Raw genomic sequence first — 26939 nt, 5'->3', positions numbered from 1 at the left:
AAAAGAAAAAGACTTGTTAAAAGCAATCAAAATAGCTGGTTTTTGAAAATACAAATAAAAATTCCTACTTAGTATTAAATAAACTCCACCAACATAGTGTTCAGCGAGTTTGATTCATGTACTCGTCAATGTAAAAGATTTTATACAGAAGTTAAGTTCGATTTTTGAAGTCATCTATTTAAAATTCAGCTTAATTCTAAAATAAAAAAAAATAAAACAAATTTACCTTGTCATGTAAAAACTAGCCTCATTGCCCATCAATAAAATTAAACCATAGAAAAAACTTTGAGGCGTCTATTGAAGGACAAAGATTTTAATTAAGGCGAACGAGTTAGAAAAAGATTAAATATTTATGCAAATTATGTAATTTTATATTTTCAATAAATTATTTAAACATTTAGATAATTCAGTACTGTAAAACAAAAATTGACACAAACAAGTGTAACAATCATTACAATTTACATTAGACAAAGATTTACTGACATCATTTTCATTTTCCGTTATGTTTTGATTCTATCCTTTGAATTTTCAAAACTATAAATAAATAAATAATTGTTTACATTCATAATTCACCTCTCTACCAAGTCAAAGTCTCAAAAGACAAAAAATGGTTTGGAAAATTCGTCTACTACACTTGGAAACACAAGTGTGGATAGAAAGAAAAAACCAAACAAGACTTCAAATTGAACTCTTCTTTATTTGCTTCATTCATCATTTCTTCAAAATTCAATGATATTATAAAGTTTTTCATTTTATGCTAACATCTTTGTTTTTCCAGGAATAGAGTTTCTTTTGCTCAAAAGGGTTTCTCAAATTTCATGGCTTTATTGTCTTTTTAAGTCTTTCTCAGGTATTTGTTGACTTTTGAGTCTTCCTTTGTTTGGTTTAATATGTTAATAGGGTCTTTCCAAGTTGGAGTTTTTTTTATCATTTTCAGTAAGAAAAAAGCTTTTTTTATGTCTCATTTTCATTGATTAATATGAGTTTTTGATGAAGTAATTTTATGCTTCTTTTGTGTTTGATATATTGCTGCAATGATTAAGTAACTTATGATAGTAATTTAGTATTGGTTCTATGTAGAAAAAATGTTGGTATATGAATCTGATAAACTGTTTCTGTTTTTGTTTTATACTTTTCTTTATATATTGTTATCAGATTTAGATTGTTGTGGAAGCGTTCCTCGACGAGAAGGCTTTGAAAGTTTGTGCAAATTGCAACCCTTTTGGTAGCATTTGTTAGTGTTATTGATTCATGGGAAGAAAAGGGTTGTTATTTTATTTATTGCTGAACTGCATTGTAAGATGATGGGTGTAGATTTTCTTACTTCTGGTCCTACCTCAACTGCGATTTCTCAAATCATAGAAACCATTAGTGAGTTTGTAACTTGTGCTAGTGATGCACTTCTGGAGAAGGATAGTTTTAAGGAACTTGGCACTTATTTGGAAAGAATTATGCCGGTTTTAAAGGAATTGAGGAGAGAAAAAGTGAGTGATTCTGAGACATTCAACCGTGCTATTGATATTATGAATCGCGAAACGAGAGAAGCGAAGATGCTTGCTCTAGAATGTAGTAAGAAGAGCAAGGTTTATCTGTTAATGAATTGCAGGTCTATTGTACAGAAGTTAGAAAATCACACAAAAGAGTTAAGCAAGGCGCTTGGTCTTCTTCCTTTAGCTACATCAGGTCTTTCGGCTGGAATATTGCAAGAGATTGGAAAGATCTGTGATAATATGGAGAAAGCTGGATTTAAGGCTGCAATAGCGGAAGAGGAGATTTTAGAGAAAATTGAGTCAGGGATAAGAGAAAACAATGTCAATCGTTCGTATGCGAATAATTTAATGACTCTCATTGCTGAGGCTGTTGGAATTACAAATGAGAAGTCGACAATTAAGGTTGAACTTGAAGAGTTTAAGAAAGAAATTGAAAATGCACGAGTTGATAAGAAAAAGGCTGAAGCTATGCAAATGGATCAGATCATTGCTTTGTTAGAAAGAGCTGATGCAGCCTCGTCACCAAGTGAAAGGAAACTGAAATACTTTGCAAAACGGCAATCTTTAGGTAGTCGGATATTGGAGCCTTTACAGTCATTTTATTGCCCTATCACACATGATGTTATGGTCGAACCTGTTGAAACTTCGTCAGATCAAACATTTGAGAGAAGTGCAATAGAGAAGTGGTTTGAAGAAGGAAATAAGTTGTGTCCTTTGACGATGATTCCTTTAGATACATCAGTTTTGAGACCTAACAAAACTTTGAAACAATCCATAGAAGAATGGAAGGATAGAAACACAATGATTACAATTGCTACATTAAAAGAAAAAATACATCAGTTTGGAGATGATGATGAAGTGATTAATTCACTAAAAACTCTTCAAGATTTGTGTGAGCAGAGGGAGCAACACAGGGAATGGTTGATGCTTGAGGACTACATACTAGTTCTTATTCAAATTCTCGGTTCGAGAAACCGTGATATAAGGAATCATGCTCTTGTCATCCTGTGCATTCTAGCAAAGGATAATGAAGAAGCTAAGGTACATAAATGAATACTTCATACATTTTCTTCTTTAATACTAGTTTACACATTCGAGGACTAAACTTTCTTCTCTGCAGGAAAGAATTGTAACGGTTGATAATGCAATTGAATCGATCGTCCATTCTCTTGGACGGCGTCCGGAGGAAAGAAAGTTAGCAGTAGCATTACTGCTTGAATTGTCCAAATATGATTTGGCTCGAGAACATATTGGAAAAGTTCAAGGTTGCATACTGCTATTGCTGACTATGTCTAATGGAGATGACAATCAAGCTGCTGAAGATGCAACTGAGCTATTGGATAATCTTTCGTACTCTGATCAGAATGTTATACTGATGGCAAAGGCAAATTATTTCAAGCATTTACTGCAGCGTCTCTCCACAGGTTTTTATCTACAATAAATTTTGACAATAATTTAAATTGGTTAACACAGTTCTTAATTGCGTTCAGTTGATGGTTAATGAAGATAACTTTGTCATAACTCATTAACTATCCACTGAGCTTAATTAACCATATTTTTCAACACTAATCTTCATAAGAACAAGGCTTAATCGTAACTTGTTTCTCTCTCATTATCTGTACAGGAGCAGATGATGTAAAGATGATTATGGCGAAAACTTTAGCAGAAATGGAGTTAGCTGACCACAATAAGGAGTCCTTATTTGCCGGTGGTGTATTAGCTCCTCTTCTTCACTTGTTCTTACATAATGATCTTCAGGTTAAAACAGTGGCCACAAAAGCTCTTAGGAATTTATCTAGTTTAAAGACAAATGGACTAGAAATGATTCGACAAAGGGCTGTGCGGCCGTTGCTTGACCTCCTTTTCCACCATAGCATACATACATCAAGTTTATGGGAAGATGTAGCAGCCATAATTATGCAACTTGCTGCATCAACTATCTCTCAAGATGCTCAAACATCAGTTTTATTGCTAGATTCTGATGATGATGTTTTTAATCTTTTCCCTCTTGTCAGTGTGACACAACCTGGTGTTCAACAAAACATTATCCAGACCTTTTATGTCTTGTGTCAGTCACCCTCCTCGTCGCATATCAGGACCAAGCTAAATCAGGTATGAATCTTAGTACTGAAGTTAACTGCATTTACGAAAGGTATAAATAGTTTTCTAGTGAATATGCATACCAGTCCTAGAAATTGTAAACATTGATCAAAATAGATCCTCATTTTTTTCGAATTGCAAATACATCCTCAAAATTGTAAAATGCCATTCAAAATAGTCCCTTTGATAACTTCTGTCGTCAGAGGCTATGATGCGGCACGTTAACTGGAGTACTGGACATGTCACATTGCAAATTGTTCTCACATTAATGTTAGTTCACAGGGATTAATTTTCCTATGAAGTTTAGGTAATCTTAGGGACAATTTGGTCGGTAATTATAATTATTCAAATACTAATTACCGACAAATTAGTCTCCAAGAGACCTAAATTTCATATTTAATTAACATGCCGCGTCATAGCCCCGGCGATAAAAGTTAATAGAATGACTATTTTGACTGAAAATTTACAATTTCACGAATATATTTTCCAATTCATGAAAGTTAGAGACTACTTTTACCAGACCATTTAGCACCATACCATTTGCTAATCCTTATTCCTTACCCTGTGCCTACTATTCTATAATTTTTTCACTTGATCTTCTAATGTTGAAACAATTTTTATGTCAATATATACTATATAACTAAATGAATCCGTTTATATATGAACAGTGCTCAGCTATCCCAGAATTGGTTAGGTTGTGTGAGAATGAGAATCTAAACCTAAGAGCAAGTGCTGTAAAGTTATTTTCATGCTTGGTAGAGAGTTGTGATGAATCCATCATACTAGAGAATGTTGGTCAGAAATGCATCAATACTTTACTTAAGATCCTAGAATCTTCATCTGATGAAGAAGAAATACTTTCTGCTATGGAAATAATATGCCATCTTCCAGAAATTGATCAGATAACTCAATGGATTCTAGATGCTGGTATACTTCCAATCATTTATAAATCTGTCCAAGATGGTAGAGACAGAGATCTTCAAAAGAGTAACTTGGTAGAGAAAGCGATTGGTGCTTTACGTCGTTTTACAGTTCCAACGAACTTGGAGTGGCAAAAAATTGCAGCTGAAACCGGGATTATAACTGTTTTAGTGCAGTTACTTGAAAGTGGAACAACCTTGACAAAACAACGTGCGGCGACGTGTCTTACTGAATTTTCTAAAAGCTCGGTTAAGCTCAGCAGACCGATTCCAAAGCAAAAAGGACTACTATGTTGCTTCTCAACTCCAAAAGAAATTGGCTGCAATGTTCACGGAGGAATATGCACCGTTAAGTCATCATTTTGCCTTTTGGAAGCTCAAGCAATCGGACCACTCACAAAAAATCTTGGTGAATCTGATTATGGAGTTTGTGAAGCTTCTTTGGATGCTTTATTAACATTGATTGAAGGTGATAGAATAGAGAGTGGTGGTAAAGTGCTTTCAAAAGAAAATGCAATACCATTAATAATAAAATTTCTTAGTTCTTCCTCTCTTGGGTTGCAAGAAAAGTCTCTACAAGTTTTGGAAAGTCTTTTTCAGCTAGTAGAATTCAAACAAATGTATGGAGCCTCAGCTCAAATGCCTCTAGTTGACTTAACTCAAAGAAGTAATGGTAGAGTTAGATCCATGTCAGCTAGAGTATTGGCACATTTGAATGTACTTCATGATCAATCTTCATACTTTTAAGGAAAAATGCAACTAAGCTAACCTATATAGTGCCAAAACTTCATATTAAAGGCGTGTCAAAGTGTATGACACGTGTCTGTGTCGGGCACTGATATGACATTGACACTTGTGAGTTGTGATTAGTACAATCGATTTTGTGTCTGTGTCAGTGATTCATAAGCTTCAACTCTGAATGACATCGGAGAAAACCTGACATGATGTTCCTCGATCTTGTGGCCCGAAATGTTTTGAAACTCTGGATTTGGCTAGCTCTCATCTCTTGGTTGAGCTGTTGGTTTGTACATATAAAGGAAGGAAGGAGCCCCATTGGACAAGAAAGAATTTATTTATTTGAGGCTTATATTAAACGCCTCAAATTACTTGTAATTTTGAAGATTGATTGTATTCTGTTGTTATTTCTTAATAAAAAACTGTATTATTTTGATTAATCAAAAAAGCCCTTTCTTTCACAATTGTATTCTTTTGCTATTTGAACTCATTGTGATTCTTCTTATATGCCAACCAAGATCACAATCTCTACTTCCATTGTAGCCAACCAAGATCACACGCAACTTACATTTTGAAAGTGTGTGAAAATAAAGTTTAGTAATAAAAGTCAAATTATAATATGACACACACACACACGTAAAAAAATGTTAAATTTAATTTTATGTACAAAAGTGTAGGGAAAAAAAACTATTTAATTTGTATATATTGTCAAGCATAATTATTTTGTTTACATCAAATCATATTCAACTATTATATACTCCTCCTCCGATTAATATTATAAACAAATATTCATTTTTCAAATTCATTAAATAATTGATATATCTAATCTATATTATAGATGAGATACATCAATTATTCAATAGATTTAAAAAGTGAATAATTGTTTATAAGAGTTTCCGGAGGAAATATTTTCTTAAAATATCTACTTAATTTAAATGTCTACGCGGTGAAATTTGAGGTTCAAGATTCCCTATTATAGGAAAATGCCACAGTCACACGCAGTCACGCAGTAATGTATAATAGCTGTCAATTTAAGATAAAACAATTTAAATCAAACATTTAAAAATCAATCTTAACCGTTGATTATAATCGGATGGGCCTAACTGTTTGTCCATACCAATTAAACTAAACAAATACTCCCTCCGGTCCTTTTTATAAGAAACACTTTGAAATTTTTATTTGGTCCTTTTTATAAGAAACACTTTGACACAATTCCATTTGTACCCTTATTAAATACAATCAAATAATTCATTATAATGCTAGTGCATTAATTAGAGAAGTCTATTTCCCATGCTAGTCAAAGGTTAGTTTTGGAATATAACATAAAATGTTAGAATCATTAATGAGAAAATTTACCTTCCTTGGTCTGTGTAATTTTGTCAAAGTGTTTCTTATAATAAGGACCGGAGGGAGTATATAGAAAAGTAAAACACATCAAATCATAACATATTGAAATAGTACAAAATAAAAACCTAAGACGAAAATGTTTTGTGGCTTTGTGTGTCCTATGAAGTGCCAAAAACAAGACCAAAACTTTCCAACTTTCTAAGTCACACAAATTCAAAAACATTGTGATGAACCAAGTGAAGCAAATTCATGGTTACACACTAAGAAATGGCATAGACAACACCAAAATCCTCATTGAGAAACTACTTGAAATCTCAAACCTACACTATGCCAAATTATTGTTACAACATTCTCAAAAACCAACTGTTTTTCTTTACAACAAACTCATTCAAGCTTATTCCTCAAAAAACCAACACCAATGTTTCACCCTTTACTCCCAAATGCTCCTTCATGGTCACTCACCAAATCAACACACTTTCAACTTCATTTTTTCTACATGTATATCAACTTCATCACTTACCATTGGCCAAATGATTCATACCCATTTCACCAAATCAGGTTTTCAACCTGATGTATTTGCTTCCACTGCTTTGCTTGATATGTATGCTAAATTGGGTGATTTGAAATGTGCATGCCGTGTGTTTGATGAAATGTCTGTGAGGGAGTTACCCACTTGGAATGCTATGATGGCGGGGTATATGAGGTTTGGTGATATGGAGAGTGCGTTGGAATTGTTTCGGTTGATGCCTTCGAGGAATGTGGTGTCGTGGACCACTATTGTATCAGGTTACTCACATAATAAGCAGTATGAAAAAGCTTTGGAGTTGTTTTTGAGGATGGAGAAGGAGAAAGATGTAATTCCTAATGACGTGACTTTGGCGAGTGTTTTGCCGGCTTGTGCGAATCTTGGTGCACTTGAGATTGGGCAGAGGGTTGAAGCGTATGCAAGGAAAAATGGGTTTTTTAGGAATTTGTTTGTAAGCAATGCTGTATTGGAGTTGTATGCAAAATGTGGTAAGATTGATGTTGCTTGGAAGGTGTTTGATGAGATAGGTATATTCAGAAACTTGTGCTCTTGGAATTCAATGATCATGGGTTTGGCTGTTCATGGACAATGTCACAAGGCTATTGAGCTTTATGATCAAATGTTGGTAAGCTACTTGCTTGACATGTTTAAATTCCTTCACATATTCATGATAGACCTTTTTCGGAAGTTATTTTAGGGTCTGTTCGGATTGGCTTATTTGAGTCTATCTACTAACATAAGCACTTGTGACACTGCTTGAGATAACTTATGGAAACATCTTATGACATGTCCACAATTTGTTTTCAGCTTATACGAAAATGGTTTAACTTTATTTTATCTTTTGTTATAGAAATAGCTTATGCATAAACACTTATATGATAAACACGTATGCTATAAGAGCTTAAGTAAACCTTGAGAAGTTCTAAGTGATACTAACATTGGTGTTTCTTTGTGTCACTAATGGTGCCAGAGAGAAGGAGCTTTGCCTGATGACGTGACATTCGTGGGGCTTCTCTTGGCATGCACACATGGTGGCATGGTTGAAAAAGGCAAGCATATCTTCCTGTCAATGACAAGAGACTTCAACATTATTCCCAAACTAGAACACTATGGCTGCATGGTTGATCTCTTAGGCCGTGCCGGGAAACTAAAAGAAGCTTATGAGGTGCTACAAAGTATGCCAATGAAGCCAGACTCAGTAATATGGGGTGCTTTATTGGGTGCTTGCAGTTTCCATGGTAATGTTGAGCTGGCTGAGATAGCAGCGGAGTCTTTATTTACACTTGAGCCTTGGAATCCAGGAAATTACGTCATTCTTTCGAACATTTATGCATCAGCCTGCCAATGGGATGGAGTTGCAAAGCTCAGGAAGGTGATGAAGGGAAGCAAGATTACAAAGACAGCTGGACATAGCTTCATTGAAGAAGGAGGTCAATTGCATAAGTTTATTGTGGAGGATAGATCCCACTCAGAAAGTAGCGAAATTTTTGCGTTGCTAAATGGAGTTTATGAAATGATGAAGTTTAATAGAAATGAATATGAATGCCATTTGGATATTTTTCTTTGATCAACCAATCACAGGGAGTAGGATTCATGGTGGATACACCAAAATGCAACCATGGACTTTTCCACCAATCCCATTTTGGCCAAGCAAATGCGTTTGCGCAACGTGATCAGTTTAAAATCCTCACAACAGTCCATTATTGTGCGGTCACAGCTTATCAAGAGTCGTGAATCTTATTCTTGAAAAAGAGCTCAACGCCTGGTTTGGCTCTTTCTGCAAGATAATCATCTTTTGAATATAATGAAATCGTTCAATATCATTACTATCCACTTCATAAATCACAAAATGTTACTTTTCTTTTGATTGTTGGTTAAAATCACTATGAAATAAAGAAAATAAAGGGTTGCAGAAAGCCTCTTCCTGTTCAAACATATCAAGGTCAGGAAAGTGAACAATGGAGGTGAAGATCAAACTTATGTTAAATGGGAAGGAGAGCTTTTTTTAACTCAACATGCATTTAATTTTGATGTCACTGTCTCTCTGATTTGGTGTTTTATGTGTGTTTGTGAAGATAGAATCATAGCATATGTTTGGTTCTGAGGCGCGTTCACCAAAAAAGTCACGATGGAAACAGTCTAGGATGCAAGTTTGAAGAATCAAACACAACCAAACACAGGAATAATCCTTGGACTAACTCACAAGCTGAATTGCAGGTACAGTAGCTTGTGAAAACTGCCCTTTTGTTTACAGCAAAAATAAATGATTAAATAAAAAAGTACTTTGAAAAAAATTATGGAAAAGAGAGAAGTATATTGATAAAAGAGATGTAAAAGTGTTGTTAGAACTGAGAAATCAATATTCATATTTAAAATAGACTTTCTATAATGATTACAAAAGGTGACAAATTTCTTGTCACAGATTAATGAACTGTTATTTTCCTAAAAGCTACAGTAAAAATTTATCAAAGAATTTGGCTTGAAGTGTCCATTGAACTGAGATTTCATCATGCTTCTTTCTGTTTTGTCTTCTTCCTTTGACTCCTCACCACTAATTTTAGAATCTCATCAATAAGAATAACAGGTGCTGATATCAGAATCACCAAAAACCACTCCTTTAAACTTAGTGGAGCAACACCAAACACCTCAGAGAGGAATGGCATGTAAAGTATGAGACAATGTAGTCCTAAAGATATTGTCATGGCTACCAAAAGCCAAGGGTTTCTCCAAGGTGGTAATGTCCTCAAGCTATTCTCTTCTGAGAGAGCATTCAAAGAATTAAACATCTCAATTGCTACCAAGACAGAGAGAGAAAGAGTCATGGCCTTGACTTTTCCAACTGAAAAATAGTCACAGGGGTTTGAGAATGTGATTAAGCGACCGCCACCAGCGTCAAATGAAGAAACGGTGAAATTAGACCATGAAGGACATTCCCTCCAGTTGAGAAGCTGTGATAATTCTATGACTGTGTGTCCATCACTAACAAGATTCATGCCAAGAAATGATGCTTGTGTGTACCACAAGACAAAAATGCCAACTGTTGCAATTCCCACATATGAACCTATTACCTGCAATGAGCATTAGTGTATGATTAAATTAGCTTGATGAATTTATGACAGACATTGGCATCAAAGTAAGGGTTCAAATTTGTATCGAATTGAGATACAACTCGCATGTATCGTAAGATACTGATAACCATGGATAAAATTGAAGAGATTTTGAGCTAAACTTACTAGGTAACGGAAAAGAACCCAAGCACTTATAAGAGTGTCGTCACTTTTTCGAGGTGGCTTCTGCATAATATCAACATCAGCAGGGTTGAAACCAAGAGCTGTTGCGGGTGGACCATCGGTGACCAAATTCACCCACAGAAGTTGCACTGGTATCATACATTCAGGTATCCCTAAAGCAGCTGTCAAGAATATGGATATTACTTCCCCAACATTTGATGATATCATGTACCTGAAGAAAGTCGAGTAAATTTGAATGACTTGTATAGATCAACCAGATGTAAAAATGTGGAAGGAAAAAAAAACTAACATGCATACCTTATAAATGCTTTCATGTTATTATAAATAGCGCGACCCTCAGCGATAGCTGAAACAATAGTACTAAAATTGTCATCTGCAAGCACCATATCTGAAGCTTCTTTTGCAACCTGTGGTAAAATATTATTTTAACCTTTATTAATTATTACTGCAATATATAGGTTTGCAGCATAACCGTGACTTCAGAATAGCAAAATTCAGGTTACCTCTGTTCCGGTTATTCCCATAGCAATCCCTATGTCAGCAAGCTTAAGTGCAGGTGCATCATTCACACCATCTCCAGTCATTGCAACAATCTCTCCCATTTCCTTCAATAGTCTCACAATTTCTTGCTTGTGTCTAGGCTCGGCTCGAGAGAAAACCTTGCCTCCTTCTCTCAACAATAATTTAATTTGTTCTGAATGAGAAAGAGACATGAATTCTTTACCTGTCAAACTTTGACCTGTAAGATCCTCATCTCTAGAGAACAATTTGATTTCCTTACAAATAGCCTCAGCTGTTGATTTATTATCTCCGGTTATTACCATAACTCGAATACCAGCTTGCTTACAATCCTCAATTGCTTTATGAACTTCCTCTCTAGGAGGGTCCTAATCAATTCAATTATAAACTAAATTAATTAATGCCTTCAAAAATTTGCATCACAAGAAGATTGATAAAGGTATAGTGCAAACTTACTCTTAAACCAACAACGCCAACAAAAACTAAACCGCTTTCAATCGATGAGTAGTATGTTGGATCAAGCAATTTCTTATGAGCAGGATGAGTGTCTGCATAATAGTCTGAAAATTCTCCCAACTCATCTTTACATGCTAAACCTAAGCAACGCAATCCCTTTGAACTCATCTCATGGAGTCTTTGAAGAAGTAGTTCCCTGCATTGATCATCTATTGGAACAACAGATCCATCGGCAAGTTGCACATATGAACTTCGCTCCAATAAACTCTCAACAGCACCCTGTGATATGATTCAATTACTTAGAACTTGAAAATGTAGCACTAGAATGAAATCAGGCATAGAAAGATGTCGTATTTTTTATTTCGAAACTTGTACTAACGCATATATCTTAAGCTATATGCAGCATAGCATGTTTTAAGTATCCAACTTCATGTGTATAATATATGCTTCAAACAAATTATTTGAAATTTCATATCTGATAAAAGTCGATCTATTGATAAAGCATCAAATCACCTTGACCAGAAGCCGATTTTGCCCATCTGGTTCGCGAACAATAACACTCATTGACTTTCTAACGCGGTCAAACTCCAACGTAGCTACCCTTTTGGATCTTCTATTCCACCACTCACAACAGCCTGCACAATTAAAATCAAATAGCATTTTGTTATTCATAGTACAATAGTATATTTTTACGACTAACTTATATCTTTCATAAATTAGTCCATTTACCAACCTAGCTTCAAATTATTGCAATCATTTGTGTTGTTTGTCGCATCGCGTGTTTTGTTCCTTGACTTAATATCTGGAAACCCCATCTTTTCAACCAAAACTTTGAGAGCAGCTTCAGTAGGCAAACCTGTGGCTCGAAATAAGCGACCATCAAAATATACCCCGGCATCATTACAAACAGCACATATTTCTGCCATGGCTAACAAGTTAGCATCCATGTTATAGCAAGTCCAATCAACAATGCCTCCATCTTTCGGATCATAAGTTGTCCCTTCAACTCTAAGGACTCTAGAAGCAGTGGTTTTCCCTCCCAAAGTAAAAAACTCAGTCGCGGACATTTGATTCGTAGTCAGTGTACCGGTTTTATCTGAACAAATCACAGTGGTACATCCTAAAGTTTCAACACTTGGAAGCTTTCTCACAATTGCATTCTTTTGTGCCATTTTTCTTGTGCCAAGTGCTAAACAAGTTGTGATAACTGCCGGAAGACCTTCTGGTATTGCAGCAACAGCAAGAGCAACGGCAATTTTGAAATAGTAAGTGCATTTCTGAAAAGAAAATTGAATGTTTGAAGGCCATCCATCAACAACATCCCAAGAAATGAAATTTTTGTAGTTTATAATCCAAACAACTAGACAAACTATTCCGATAGAAGTTGTAAGCCTTCCACCAAATTCGTCCAATTTCTTCTTCAACGGAGTATCGCTCTCCTCCAACGAAGCTTCGTGTATTTGCTTTTGTATCTTTCCGATTTCAGTGTTCATTGCTGTGGTAATAACAATGCAAATACAGCTTCCATTGACAACAGTTGTTCCTGCAAATACCATATTTTCTTTGGCCTGCAATTCACAATCGTCCAAGAAAATAGGATTTATTCCTTTGAGAACAGGCATTGCTTCTCCGGTTAACGAGCTTTGTTCCGCTCTCAATGTTGAGGTTTTCAAAGCTGCAACTCTCATGTCAGCAGGGACTTTATCTCCAACACGCAACTCAACAATGTCGCCGGGAACAAGCTCTCGCGCAGGCAAGTCAGGAACAAAATATCCATCCCTTAACACTTTAATAGATTCACATTGCAATTCTTTTAGAGCTTCAAGAGCCTTTTCAGCATTATTCTCTTGCCATACTCCGACAATTGCGTTAAGGACTAAAATCAAAATGATCACGAGTGGCTCTACATAAGCTTCAAATCCAGACTCGCCCGATTCACTTCCTTCAATGTATGCCAAAAGAAACGATACAAAGGCGGCAACCAAAAGTATCTTCACCAACATGTCATCAAATTGTTCTAACACTAGTTTCCATAATGGCTTTCCCTTTTCTTTTGCTAACTCATTCCAACCATACTTCTCGCGCCGCTTCTGAACCTCAGAAGAGCTCAAACCCTTGTCTAGTTTCACACTGTACTCTTTCAAACACTGCTCAACAGACCATGACCATGCAGGGAATGGCTTTTCCTCCATTGGAACTTTCATGTAGAAGTGATTCACCACTGAACATAAAAAAAGACACACACAAAAGAATCTGTTACAACAATTCATAAACATATTGTAAATAATCTTAGAAAAGTGTGAATTACACATATTAGATTGGACATAGTCACGGAATATAAAGATATGGCTTGGTAGCTGTGGTGCAGGAATTAAGGAGCTGAGTGGTGAACCTCACTCTCAGAGTGTCAGCATAATACTAACTCTCGGAATTGGGAGTTTGACATAACTCAACCCTACAAAACCGGCTTGTAAGGTGAGAATTGCCTCTATTGGACTTGAGGCGCAAATATAAATGGTGGATGGCCCGATCAGAAACTTGATAGCAGGGGGCCAATTGATTGTAGAATTGAGAGTTGGGTCTAACTCAATCCTACAAAACCGGCTTGTAAGGTGAAGATTGCCCTCACTTATAAACATAAGTTCAGGTCATCTCGCAACCGATTTAGGACTTCTTAACACTAACAATACTAACATCGACCGTTTCACAAAGAAAATTGAACACAGCCACAAATTCATACAGTCACAGGTGAAACATTTAGGACAGAAACATGTTTGTTTTATTGGTATGACAGAAACATGTTTTTGCCTATTAAAGATGAACAAAGTAATTGTACAAGATAAACATAAGAGGACAATATCATACATGAAAAAACATCTTATAAGGACATGAAATAAAGACAAATTGCATACATATCAAACACTTCCAAAGATACAAAATATGTTGTTATATTTTATCTTATATATACACATGAAGAAGAAAAAATATATAAAAAAACAAAAATTGTACCATTAGAAGAAGCAGAAAAAGTTGGAATTTGTCAGCTTGGAAACCAAGCAAAGGCAGGGAATTTTCCTGCTTTGTGAGGAAACCTTTTGTACAAGAAATTAATAATTGTGTACTTGTGAAGACTAAGGACTAGTGACTTGTCTTTGTGTTTGAATAACTTTAGACAAATTGTGTTGTGAGGTTATGAGAGACTTAGAATTGTGAAAGAGAATTTTGGAATCTGATGCTTTGGAAATTCTTGTTTTTCTAAAGAGACAGTTACTTTAGAATTTTCTAAAGAGATGTGTGAGTTGGAACAAACTGCATTAGCCCACTTTCTCTTCTTTTGACTTTGTGTATTTATTAATTAATATACTATATGGTAACGTTATGCTTACACTTTTTCAAATCTTGTTTCTCTTTTTTTTTTTTTTTACAAGCTATGAGAGGATCTCACATAAGAATTTGATCATGAGAGAGAAACTCTCAAACATATAATATATAGATATAGATATAGATTTTATATTGTAATAAAAAATCAATATTGACGATTATGAGTAATAAAAATTAATTTTATTTCTAATTTTTTTTTAACAATTTTCATAAATAATGTATTTAGTTATTATAATTTTCTTCAATGATAGATAAAAAAAGTTCAAAAAAATAATTATTTATCTATTAATTTAATGACCTAATATACTTATATATTCGAATTTTAAATGATAGTAAAAATTACCGAGTTTTCAAAAAAAAAAAAACACAGTAAAAATTTCTAAAATTTATTTTTTTTTAAAAAAAAGAATGGCATGATAAGGAGATAAAGATATTCTCATTTTGTTGACTGATCTACTAAAGTATAGTAGGTACAGACGTACAATTGTTATTGAAATAGAAAACATGATATCCACAAAAATGGGCGAGGAAGTTGCGTCGAAGCTTCCACAAGTCAGATATCTCATTTGTTTGGAGTATATTTTTATCTTTTTTTTTTGGCATAAAGTTTGGTCACATATAAGCAATTACTACTAATTACTATATAATTAAATATAGTTGGTAAAGTCCCGTTAGCTTGACTCAATTGATTGGACATTACATTATATATGCAGGGGACCGGGATTCGAACCCCGGTCATCCCACTTATCCACTTTAAGGGTGAAATTTCTAGCCACTGAGCTACTTGACCAAAAAAAAAAAATATAGTTGGTAAATAATTAGTTGGTTCAGTGGTGGAATTTGATAGGGAGGACCCCGGTTCGATCCCCGCAACTGCGATCGAGAGGGGACTGAAATCACTTGATGCCAGAACTGACCCTCAAATCAGATTCAACTGGTGGTGAAAAACAAAAAAAAAATATAGTTAGTAAATATGCACAAAAAATAAATAGGAGGAGGGATCCGTTGACTCCAGGAGTAAATCTCCATTGACTTACTCCGCTTAATAACTCGATATCGGCATTATATTTCTTCAATCCAACCGTTGAATTCAAATATCTCATTGAATAGATCAACTCCACAAATTTTTATAAAAATTCAAAACCGTTTGATAGTTTTTCTGATAACTTCAATTAAACGTACGACAAATTTTTAAAAAAATCGTTGAATTTCAATAGTCCGAATACATAACTACATTTTTTGAATTTTTATAAAAATTTGTGGAGTTTATCTACTCAATAAGATCTTTGAATTCAATAGTTGGATTGAAGAAATATAATGCCGATATCAAGTTATTAAGCGGAGTAAGTCAATAGAGACTTACTCCTGGAGTCAACGGATCCCTCCTCAAAAAATATAGTTAGTAAATTACATGCTCATTCATCCCGGTAAGCTTAGGGACATCGCCTACACAACCAGAGTTTAAATTTCGGACACTCTATTTATTCGTTTTAAAGTGAAATTTCTAAGCACAAAACTATTTGACAAAAACAAATTACATGGTATTTTTTATTGCAAAAATATATTATTATTAGTTTTTTTGAAAAAATAATCACTACTTTTTTTTTTTAATTAAGTTATAATGAAATCATAGAAGATCGAACCTAGCTATGAACTCTTTCTCCTCCTACTATCATAAGAACTGTTACTAAAAATTATAGGTATTATTATTTTGTAGAGTAATAAATTCGTCTAGAATATAAATTTGTAAATATATTAATAAATATATTTAATAAATAAAAATAAGTAATAAATATATTTAAAAGTTTGTAAAGGATGTTATTATATTAGGAACAAAGAAAGTTACATGGTCATAGTTGGAGCACTATACACAAGAATAAGATATCATAATTAATCATGACACCAACACTTTGCCTAACATTTTTTTGGTATTAACACTTGGCCTAACATGCTTGCATACTCATGTCTTAAAGTATGCCTAAAGTATAAAAGATAATCTTTTTTTTTTTTTGAAAGGAAAAGATAATCATATTATTCACGTTTAAATTACAATAGTTCAGTACATGTTTGCTATGGAATCCCATTTCATTATGATTGTCTCTTATAAAAAATTCCTTTTTAACATTTAGATACAATACTACTATAAATTAAAAAATAATAAAAATAATTTGTCAACATAACATAAAACAAAATCATTTTCAGATTTCTAGTGTTTTCTTTTGATGAATTGTTGCTTTCCTCTACTTGCAATACAACCAGCATTTACCAATCTTCTTTAAAGGATAAACAAATCTAATAAATATAGTACATTACAACATTATTTTATTAGATACATATGTAATAATAATTTACACTATTAGTAAATAATAATTATTCTCATATAATATTTGTTTGTATTATTCTTAGTTAAATTTTACTTATCTTGTAGATGAACTCTAAATAACTCTAAAAACTAAAGTTGTAGTCTACCTTGGTACATCTTGTGTCAGGGGGACTGATTTGATTAATATATCTCATTTTGTCTTGTTCAAAAAAAAAAAACTCTAAAAACTAAAGGGTTTAATTAATATATACAACCCGACTTTCTTACATGACAACATTAATGAATTTGTCTATATGCATCAACCTCCTAACTTTCTTTCGTGATCTCACCATTTGATTATGTTTGTCTACTAAAAAAGTCACTATATGGCCTTAAACAAGCCCCCCGTGCTTGGTACCAACACTTCACTGAATATGTTGTTACATTAGGCTTCTTACATAGTGCATGTGATCGTTCCTTGATCATTTATCACAATGGTAATGACACAACATATATTCTCCTATATGTTGATTACATCATTCTTACTGCATCATCTGATACTCTTCATTAGCCCATCATGTCTAAACTCATCAGTTATGAATTTGCTATGAAAGATTTAGGCCCTCTTAGTTATTTTTTGGGTATATCAGTTACAAGACATTCAGGTGGTATCTTTCTATCCCAACATAAATATGTCGAAGAAATTATTGAGAGAGTCGTCATGTCATCTTGCAAACCAATATTTACCCTCGTGGACACTAAAGCAAAACTCAGTGGACTCTCAGATAACCCATATCATAATTCATCTGAATATCGGAGTCTTGCACGGTGCATTGCAATATTTAACTTTTACAAGACCTGATATCGTCTATGGCGTCGAACAAGTGTGTCTCTTTATCCATGATCCCCACACACAACATATGACTGCCTTGAAGTGTATTATTCGAGACATTAAGGGTACCATTCACCATGGTCTACATCTTTCTCCTTCCCTAATTAATACTCCCACCTCATATACGGATGCCGATTGGGGAGGATGCCCAGATACTAGAAGGTCTATTTCCGAATATTGTGTCTACCTTGGGGATAATTTAGTATCTTGGTCTGCAAAGCGACAATCAACCTTATCCCGCTCCAGTGCTTAAGCAGAATTTCTTGGTGTTGCTAATGTTGTTACTAAATCATGGTGGCTTCAAAACTTATTGTTAGAAATCTAGTGTTCGATCATGAAAGTCAATCTTGTCTATTGTGACAACGTTAGTGCCGTTTACTTGTCAGGTAATCCTATCCAACATCAACGCACAAACACATATTGAAATGTATATCCATTTTGTGTGTGAAAAGGTTGCTAAATGAATATCCATACTTGTATTATTACATTGGACATTTTTATTTGAGTTTAAACTTAAAACCGTTCAACTACGTGAAATGAATTTCGGTGGTGTTGGTTACTTCTTTTCTTTCACTTTTACGGTGTGTTTGTTTGAGTAGATTTAGATAAGAGAGAAATAAAGAAGAGAGAAACAATAAAGAAATAGGGTATTTCTATTGTTTGGAAGAGAGTATAAATGATGAGCGAGAGAAATATAATGGATGATAACTACCCAATAAAAGATCTCTCCATAAGAGGCAAGATTTGTGAGAGAAATAAGCTAATATTTATGATTTCCCATTATTACCCCTTTTATGGCAATTATCTAATTTTTTTAACTCCCACTATTTTTTTTGTCAAGTAGTCTAGTGGCTAGAAAATTCACCTTAGAGGTAAATATGTGGAGTTTTCGGGATTCAAACCCCGAATCCTGCACAAATAGTGCGATGTTCATACCAACTGAGCTAAGTTCACAAAGACTTTTATCTCCCACTTTTATAAAGGTTAAATTTAAATTTGTCTTTTGTCGTTTATATTAATTTTTTCTATTAATTTTTTTATTTATCTAAAATAATGAAAGAAGTGCTACTATTCTTTCTTCTCCATTTCTATTCATCCAAACAATACAAGATTTCTGCTCAAGTTCTCTCTTATTTCTCTTCTCTCATATTTCTCTCTTTACTATTTCTCTTGACATCCAAACACAGTGTTATTTCCGTTCACTTTCTTTCACAAACCAAACAGTGTAAAAGGTAAACTTTCTTTCGTTTTGGGCTTTATTTGGTATTTTTCGAATATATAAAATACCCGTCTCTTCTTTTTGAAACCCTAATTTTCAAATTACGCAGATTTCCCATTACACACCGAAGCTTTTTCTCAGGTTCTCCCTCTCTCTCTCTCTCTCTCATCACAATTTAGGGTTTGTTTAATTCGCCTTCTTGAATTTGTTAAATCTTAAACTAGGGTTAGTGATGAAGGGTTCTTAGGGTTAGGGCATTGTGTGTTCTGTTCAATTTTTCTCATGTTAATTCTTTTGATATGTTGCGTTGTGTGAAACAGGTTTGATTTTGAAAGCGATTTGAAGAGGAAAAGATGAGACCTGTTTTCGCTGGGAATTTGGAGTACGATACTCGTCAATCAGACCTCGAACGCTTGTTCTCAAAGTATGGCAGGATTGAACGCGTTGATATGAAATCTGGTATAATTGTTACTTTGTTGTTGTAGAAGTTTTTAGTTTCAGTTTCAAGATTATAGCTTAACCCTTTGATGCTTTTTGAGTACTAAATTTTTCTTTGTTAAAAAGTGGTTAACAAAAATCTGCATTGTCACCGAAATTTGTGTCATTGTGGGTCTGAAGAACTGTAAGTAATGACTTGTGTATTAATAGATTAGGTGTGTTGTAGATTGTGTGAAGTTAGTGTGTCGATCGGTTATAAGCAAAAAGAGTTTTGTTGTTTATGGTATAAACAAGGCACTAGGGTACTGCGAACGACCATGTTCTGGAATTTGGATATGGAGTTATGGACATGTAGCTGCTAATGTGGCTCGAATGTCTAGTTCCTATATCCTGGTGGAAAAAGAAATGGCAGACGCAAAATTGCAATGCCTTTGAAAAAAATCTTTGGTTTTTAAGTGTTTCTTTTGACGCAGGAACTTCTACTAAGGGAAAATATGCTGAGCATCTGTCTTGGCTTGCCAACCTCTCTGCAAATTTTTTTTTGGAAGGAAACCTTCCTGCTTGTCTGCTCTCATTCTATCCATCCACAGATCTGCATTTTCTCACGTGATCATTCGTCACTCACTAACCTCATCACCTATCATTCATCACTGACATTTCAACCAGAACGATTTTAGTGGGATCATCAATCAATTTATTAAGCCATGCCTAGCTTCACTGAATATATTTCTGAAATCTCTTGTGCTGTCTGAATGGAGAAGCATGCTTGGCACTTACAATCTCAGATCTGAATTTTGGATTTAAACCTTTAAATGCAATCATGATTTGTTTCCTCATTCAACACATCTACAGCTTCATGTGCATCAGTCCACACTTATATTCAGGTGTTGTATTCCTTTGTTCCTAACAGGGAAAATAATTTCCTGGTTTGGCTGATGTACTTGGTGAGGGATAACGTGCTGAAATTTGTTTTATTGTCATATATGCCTCTAATTCCAGTTATGTTGCAGGATTTGCTTTTGTCTATTATGAAGATGAGCGTGATGCTGAAGAAGCAATCCGTGCACTTGACAATGTTCCATTTGGGCATGATAAGCGACGACTGTCTGTGGAGTGGGCTAGGGTATGCCAATATTTTAAAGATCATGTTTTGGTTTTATTTACTTATCGACGAGGACATGATAATATCACAATGCCCTGCCTGTGTTCTCGATATGAACTTACTGATTTGTTTTCATTTTGGCAGGGTGAACGTGGGCGTCATCGTGATGGTTCAAAGGCAAACCAGAAGCCCACAAAAACTCTTTTTGTGATTAACTTTGACCCAATTCGCACAAGAGTTAGTGATATAGAGAGACACTTCAAACCTTATGGGGAGCTTCATCATGTTCGAATTCGTCGGAACTTTGCATTTGTGCAGTATGAAACACAAGAAGATGCTACTAAAGCCTTAGAGTGTACAAATATGAGGTCAGTGACTCACTCAGTGATGAGATTGTAATATCTTATTCTATAGTCCTCAAAGTTTCTTTTTTTAACATGTACAATTAATAATGAGTTTCCTCTCTCATTGCTCTTGCAGTAAGATACTAGACAGGGTGGTGTCTGTGGAGTATGCTCTGAGGGATGATAGTGAGAGGGTCGACAATTATGGAAGTCCCAGAAGAGGAGGGGGTCTTGCTAGATCTCCCAGTCCAGGTTATCGTAGGAGACCAAGTCCTGACTATGGCCGTCCACGCAGTCCTGTGTATGATAGGTATAGTGGACCGGACAGGCGGAGGAGTCCTGATTACGGAAGGAACAGGAGTCCTGATTACGGCAGGAACAGGAGTCCTGATTACGGCAGGAACAGGAGTCCCGAATATGGAAGATATCGCAGGTATTGTATTTGAAGTCAATTTTAATTATTTCCTGCAATTGTGTTCCTTTTTTAAACTTACTTATTCTGTTATTTATCTACAGTCGTTCACCTATACGAAGGTCGAGAACTTAGGTGATGTCTGGTTTGACTTTGAGGGTAAGTAGCAGGGCTTCGGTCGGTGGCACTTTATTACTGTCTTGATTTTAGAATAGTAAGTGGTATGCTATTATGTACTTAAGAGTACTTGGGTCTTATGTGGATTAGAATGGTTTGGTTTGCCTCTTTGCTATGTAGTAATCATTGTGCTCTTATAGGAACTGAATTCAAAACTGTTTAGAGTCGGAATTATTGATCATATTATTGCAGGGACATCATGTTATGCTGTGACTGAATGTGAATGCTAATTGAATCTGTGTTTTTCTAGTATATTTGTGAACTATGTAAGATAGAAAAATGTCAACATTGGAAATGTTTGTGGACATGAAGTGGATGGTGTTCCATGTGTCTCAGCATGGTTCTTGGCAAGGATAGTAGTTAGATGTATCATTTGCTTAATGCTTGATCATTGGTTGCAAATCATCTTCAATACGATTAACAAAAAAGAGTAAGAATAACAAAAACAAAAACCATGTTTAGCTAAACAGTAATTTAATACTTGGACTGGTTAAACTGTACACAGACAGTGCTAAATAATATAGTTACCCCTAACCTAATCTATAACCAATCCATTCCATTCTATATTTTTAAGAGCTCCACCACTTATGAAATAACTAAACAAGCTAATTCAAAACAGTAAACCGGTGTACCCATTTCACTAATTGGGTTAGCTCCGGTTTTGCAAAAGCAAGTTGCACAAGCACTTTTCAGCTTCCATCCTTCCAATACATAGTAGCTAAACCAATTAGTTAATGGGTACGCCGGCGAAACTTGGTTCATGTTTCACGTTCATCCCCACCGACGAGACCTGGTTATGGTTCCTTCCCGCCTCCATTACCGGATGCTTCTGTTTTCTTATCTCTAAAGTTTTCTGTGCTCTTGATTTTTCTCATTCTTTTTCTTCTATTTTCTGTGATTTTCACCATTTTGCTCCTTGGAAGTTTTGATTCCGGTTCTTTTCTTTTTTCAGATCAGGTGGTGATTGTGTTGTGTACTCAAAAGCTGAGCAGTTAAATTTTCATCAATGACAGATGTTATTAACTAAATTACCGTACATGTTAACTCTTTATCATGACAGAGTAACAAAAAAACACTGATTATGCTTTTATATGTGTGCGTATTTTTGTCAAGCATGAATGAATTATTTACAACTTATCAAGTGTTAAACATATAGATAGTAAAAAAAAGGTAGATTCTTAGATAAGCCAAAAATATTTAGACAAAATTTAAAATATCCAAAACTGATTCTTAGATAGTAAAAAAAAAACAAGTAGATTCTTAGATAAGCCAAAAAAGCACTTTAATTTAAAAGAATTCTGATTGTTTAGTATTTTGGGGAAAGTATGTGGTAACTGATTTGAACATTAAAAATGGAATATGCTGTAATGGAACAAAAATCTTCCAACATTATTTTCTTTTGATGCTAAACCACTGAATGTCATTTTTCATATAAAGTAGCTCATATTTTAGCTGAAAGGTAACGCAACTAGCTTTTACACTGATGTCTCATGTTTGCAGCATCTACAAATAATCATCAATGTTATGCATAGATTATAATTTTAACTTTGGTTTAAGGAAAAAATTGACTTGGAGCCAGTTCAAATCAGTATATTTGAGCTTTATCTATTAGTATAAACACTTGTAAGACAGTTTCAAAGTTTATAAAAACAACTTGTAACATGTTCATACGCCGTTCTTAGCTTATTTTGATAACTATTTAGGATAACTTATAAAAATAGCTTATAACTTATACATAAACTCTGGTAAAAAAAACTTATACATAACTTATATAATAAGCACTTATATACTATGAGTATTTAATTAAGTTGTTTATCTAAATAGAACCATAATTTATCTATGTATGATGAAGCTAGAAAATTATGTTACCATTTACTAATAAGCTAAAAAATGCAAGATAACACCTTACCTGGGTCTTGTACCATAGTCATCTATGCTACATACATAATAGAAATTTATTTCATTAATAATCAAATACCTTTCTTACATAAATTTTTACACCTTAAACAGACAAATAATATATATTTAATTCATATGATCATGACAATAAGGGTAAAATAAAATCTAAGTTACAGATTTAATTTTTTGGCTGTTCCTCAATTGCTTTCTCCAACCAAGTCTCAGCATCTTGCATCATTTCAGGACTAAGCCTAACCATCAATATGCAAAATTCAGTCTCATTCAATTTTCCATCTCCATCAAGATCACCTTGTTTGACCATAGCTTCAGCATCTTCTTTACTCATTCCATCCATACCAAGCATAGCTGAGTTTTTCCTAAGACTCTCACTTGTGATCAAACCTATTTCTTGGTCTGCAAGAAGATTAAAACCATTACATAGTTCAGATACAAAGGTTTCTACATCAAGTTTCTCTGCCATCACTGGTAGCAAATCCTCAAACTCTGCTTCTATGATTGTAGTGGTTGAGGTTTGATTCATGTTCTTGTTGGTTTCCATTGTTAAGAAGTTTTTCTTTTTTTTACTTTTCTTTTAGTTGGTAAACATGGAAAGAAAGGTGGATGAAGAAAGTGACTTTTGGAAGAGATGTATATTATATAGTATTGAGAACTCAATGAGAAAATTCGTTAGGGAAATGGCCTTTTATATAGATGTAAAAGTCTTTGTTTTTTGGAATAACTCTCATGGTAGCTTTTTGGCACTTCATGGTGTCAAATTGGTGGATTTGGTACATTTCGTCGGTGTATGTGGAACTTGACTCGAATTTCTTAAACAATGTCTCGGGTTAGAGTTTCGTATTTGAAAAAATACGTGGTTAGGATGAAAGGTTCTAATAAAAATGGTCAGTTAAGTTATCCGACGAAACTTATTTGTGTATGGATATTTTACACCAATAACATAGTGATCAAAAATTGAGAGATTTGGATTTTATACGGACTTATGGTCTTGATGGGATATAGTTGTTGGACGCAACAAATTTGCACCGTTGATTTAACAATTGACATTTTACATTTCAATTAGAATTGATCATAGTTGACACAATTTTGATCCAATGGTACATATTTGCAGACTACAACAAATTTATCCTTATGAGTTATGACAATAGAGAATCTATAACTTAAATTATTTTATTTGAGTATGTGATCTCAGCCGTCTGGTTGAAAATTGTATTCTTAATTGATATAATATAAAATAACAATTATTTATTATTTTATAATCTATCAATGATTTTCAAAAGTTGGCAAATGATTATCAAAATTTATTTGTAAAAATTTAATTTGAATTTATCAAAATATATGATAATCATTTAGGTACATAAATATAGTGTGTTTTGCCCTTGTCTAAGAATATACTCCTAGTTTGTGGGGGATCGTGATTCTCCCCCAACAAACTCTTCACAACCAATTAAGCCACATGCATTGTATGTTATTGTTAATTATTATGATTATGATTGACAAAGAATAATGTGTATAAACGAAAATTTTCAAATGGTTCACATGAGAAAATGTGCGGCTCATATAGCTTTTAGGTAAGATGGGGAGATGGGATTTGTATATAGTCAAGAAACTTTGGAAATTGTCTAGTGGTTTTTAGATGATGAGATTTCTGATAATTCGGAGTTTACTTTGAAACATGAGTAGAATTTGATAAAAAATTATGGGTTAATAGGTTTTTTCTCCTTTATTTATAATGTTAGCGAATTTTGGATTATCCTTTTTAATGTCAATATTCTGTCATTTTATCCTCTTATTGAATATGTTGGTTAAAGATTCCGCAATTTGCCACGCATAATGTTAACAAATTTTGATTTACCCCTTACTAAGCATGTCACGTCATCATTTTTAGGAAATCTTAAGACAAAATATTCCATGAAAGACTAAAATGATATAGAATCTTAATATTACATGGGAAAATCGAAAAAAAAAATTACAACAGGTAAAACAAAACTCGCTACCTACACCTATTAACCCAAAAATTATTTATTTTAAGAATGAAATTCAAATTATTCCAAATTCATTTTTAAGTGAATTCATTAACTATTTGAAATTGATCGCCTCATTAAAACCTTTTTGTCACGTTACAACTTACAAGTAGATAAATTTTGAGGAGTGTTATTTAAACACAAAATTTGGGGACACAAAATTGACAAATTTTTACCTCTCACAAGCACGGAAATTGATGCATGCAGATAATATTAAAAAAATAAAAAATGTATATTTGTTGTATTTTTGTTTGAAAATTGTGGTTGAATAACATTTTCCATAAATTTTTGTGCCATTGATTTTTAAATTCATTTTATATTTTAATGAGTTTAATATATATCCATCAATTTCATGATGGTTTCTAGGAAGGTGCCTTTGGTGGGAACCGCAGGATATTCTGAGCAAGACATTATCTTTCTTTGATTGGAACTGTTTGAGAGTTTGGCTTCCATGAAGCTTCCTCTCTTACTTATATCCACCAAATTTTGAAATTTCTGCCCCATTTTGTCGTGTTCATATGGTATATTATATATGCCAAGTGTCATAATAATAGTTATTTTTTCTAAGAATAATTATTACCTGACAAAACTTATTAGCACCCTTTTCACATGGGGACTCATTCTTTTCCCCTCACAAGTCTCTAAAGACCATGTTTTGATGATGAACAAATATGGTTTTTATGGGTTTCATTGAGGGAAAAAGGAGAAAAATGGAGGTTAGGGGTTTGGTGGAACTTTTATGAGGAAGAAAGGTTACAAATATTTGACAAATGTTATTTGGTTTACAACAATTTAAATGATTTAGAAAGCTCGGCATGATTGTTTGTTTATTAATAAAACTTTTGAATGTGATCTTGTGCTTGAACTAATAAAGGGTCATATTTGATGGTGGTTTAAAGTGAAGCTTAAAGAGTTTGAGAGTCATTTTACTCAATGGTTTTTAAATCCTTTGGATTGTCTGGATTACGGGTATTTTTAATTCTTATAATTAGAGGGTGGTTGTATTCTGCTGTTTCCGCATACTTTTACCTCTTTGATTTTGCACATCTTGTGTCAACTAAATGGGCGGTTAAAAATTTTCACTTTTTAGGGTTGTTGGATATATGCACTTTCGCATATGGGTGAGTCACAACTTTGTGTACGTGAGTGTGTCGTCGTAATAAAAACATTATCGTATTCACAAGGACTTGTGAGACTAGCGGTATATAATATTAAAATTATAAGATTTATAAGAGAATATGAAGTGAATGATGACGAAGATGATTTTGATTTAGATTTGAGAAGACAAGAAATAAACAATATAATCTAAACACCTTAGAATTGCAATATGTCACAATGGTTTCGATTATGTTATCCTCTCTTTACTTTATATATATATAGAGGATGT

At 33.9% G+C, this 26939-nt stretch overlaps 5 protein-coding genes across 9 annotated transcripts; 3 read left to right on the top strand and 2 right to left on the bottom strand.

Moving 5' to 3' along the window:
- Positions 1 to 428: 428 nt before the first annotated feature.
- Positions 429 to 5750, top strand: LOC123883460 (U-box domain-containing protein 44-like). The gene is made up of 5 exons (XM_045932272.1): positions 429 to 850; positions 1156 to 2531; positions 2611 to 2914; positions 3115 to 3602; positions 4259 to 5750. The coding sequence occupies exons 2-5, from the start codon at positions 1302 to 1304 to the stop codon at positions 5255 to 5257; spliced, it is 3021 nt and encodes a 1006-aa protein (XP_045788228.1). The 5' UTR covers positions 429 to 850; positions 1156 to 1301; the 3' UTR covers positions 5258 to 5750.
- Positions 5751 to 6691: 941 nt separating this feature from the next.
- Positions 6692 to 10749, top strand: LOC123883461 (pentatricopeptide repeat-containing protein At5g08510). The gene is made up of 2 exons (XM_045932273.1): positions 6692 to 7743; positions 8089 to 10749. Exons 1-2 carry the CDS (start codon positions 6820 to 6822, stop codon positions 8683 to 8685), a joined length of 1521 nt encoding a protein of 506 aa, XP_045788229.1. The 5' UTR covers positions 6692 to 6819; the 3' UTR covers positions 8686 to 10749.
- On the bottom strand, positions 9458 to 14728 carry LOC123883459 (calcium-transporting ATPase, endoplasmic reticulum-type). Of its 3 annotated transcripts, none has more exons than XM_045932269.1 (8): positions 14354 to 14728; positions 12078 to 13565; positions 11858 to 11979; positions 11345 to 11623; positions 10873 to 11256; positions 10667 to 10776; positions 10352 to 10580; positions 9458 to 10186 (listed from the first exon to the last, which is right to left on the bottom strand). In XM_045932269.1, the coding sequence occupies exons 2-8, from the start codon at positions 13546 to 13548 to the stop codon at positions 9626 to 9628; spliced, it is 3156 nt and encodes a 1051-aa protein (XP_045788225.1). In that variant the 5' UTR covers positions 13549 to 13565; positions 14354 to 14728; the 3' UTR covers positions 9458 to 9625. The 3 variants fall into 3 exon arrangements, with proteins under 3 accessions (XP_045788225.1, XP_045788227.1, XP_045788226.1); XM_045932271.1 differs by having other exon boundaries at positions 14257 to 14354; XM_045932270.1 differs by lacking the exon at positions 14354 to 14728 and adding an exon at positions 14210 to 14334.
- Positions 14729 to 19150: 4422 nt separating this feature from the next.
- LOC123883463 (serine/arginine-rich splicing factor RS31-like) lies at positions 19151 to 21863 on the top strand. 3 transcript variants are annotated; one of them, XM_045932275.1, is made up of 6 exons: positions 19151 to 19279; positions 19459 to 19597; positions 20587 to 20699; positions 20823 to 21046; positions 21159 to 21455; positions 21539 to 21863. In XM_045932275.1, the coding sequence occupies exons 2-6, from the start codon at positions 19492 to 19494 to the stop codon at positions 21567 to 21569; spliced, it is 771 nt and encodes a 256-aa protein (XP_045788231.1). In that variant the 5' UTR covers positions 19151 to 19279; positions 19459 to 19491; the 3' UTR covers positions 21570 to 21863. The 3 variants fall into 3 exon arrangements, with proteins under 3 accessions (XP_045788231.1, XP_045788232.1, XP_045788234.1); XM_045932276.1 differs by having other exon boundaries at positions 19210 to 19279; positions 19459 to 20460; XM_045932278.1 differs by lacking the exon at positions 19151 to 19279 and adding an exon at positions 20050 to 20460 and having other exon boundaries at positions 19462 to 19597.
- A 1693-nt stretch (positions 21864 to 23556) lies between these two features.
- LOC123883465 (calcium-binding protein KIC) lies at positions 23557 to 24196 on the bottom strand. Its single transcript, XM_045932280.1, has one exon. The coding sequence runs from the start codon at positions 24067 to 24069 to the stop codon at positions 23689 to 23691; it is 381 nt and encodes a 126-aa protein (XP_045788236.1). The 5' UTR covers positions 24070 to 24196; the 3' UTR covers positions 23557 to 23688.
- Positions 24197 to 26939: the final 2743 nt, after the last annotated feature.

This window comes from Trifolium pratense, linkage group LG5 (genome assembly GCF_020283565.1).
Source record: "Trifolium pratense cultivar HEN17-A07 linkage group LG5, ARS_RC_1.1, whole genome shotgun sequence".
In the NCBI taxonomy this organism is placed as follows: Eukaryota; Viridiplantae; Streptophyta; class Magnoliopsida; order Fabales; family Fabaceae; genus Trifolium; species Trifolium pratense.
Note: the sequence above shows the minus strand (reverse complement) of the source record. Positions and strands in the feature narration are given on the sequence as shown.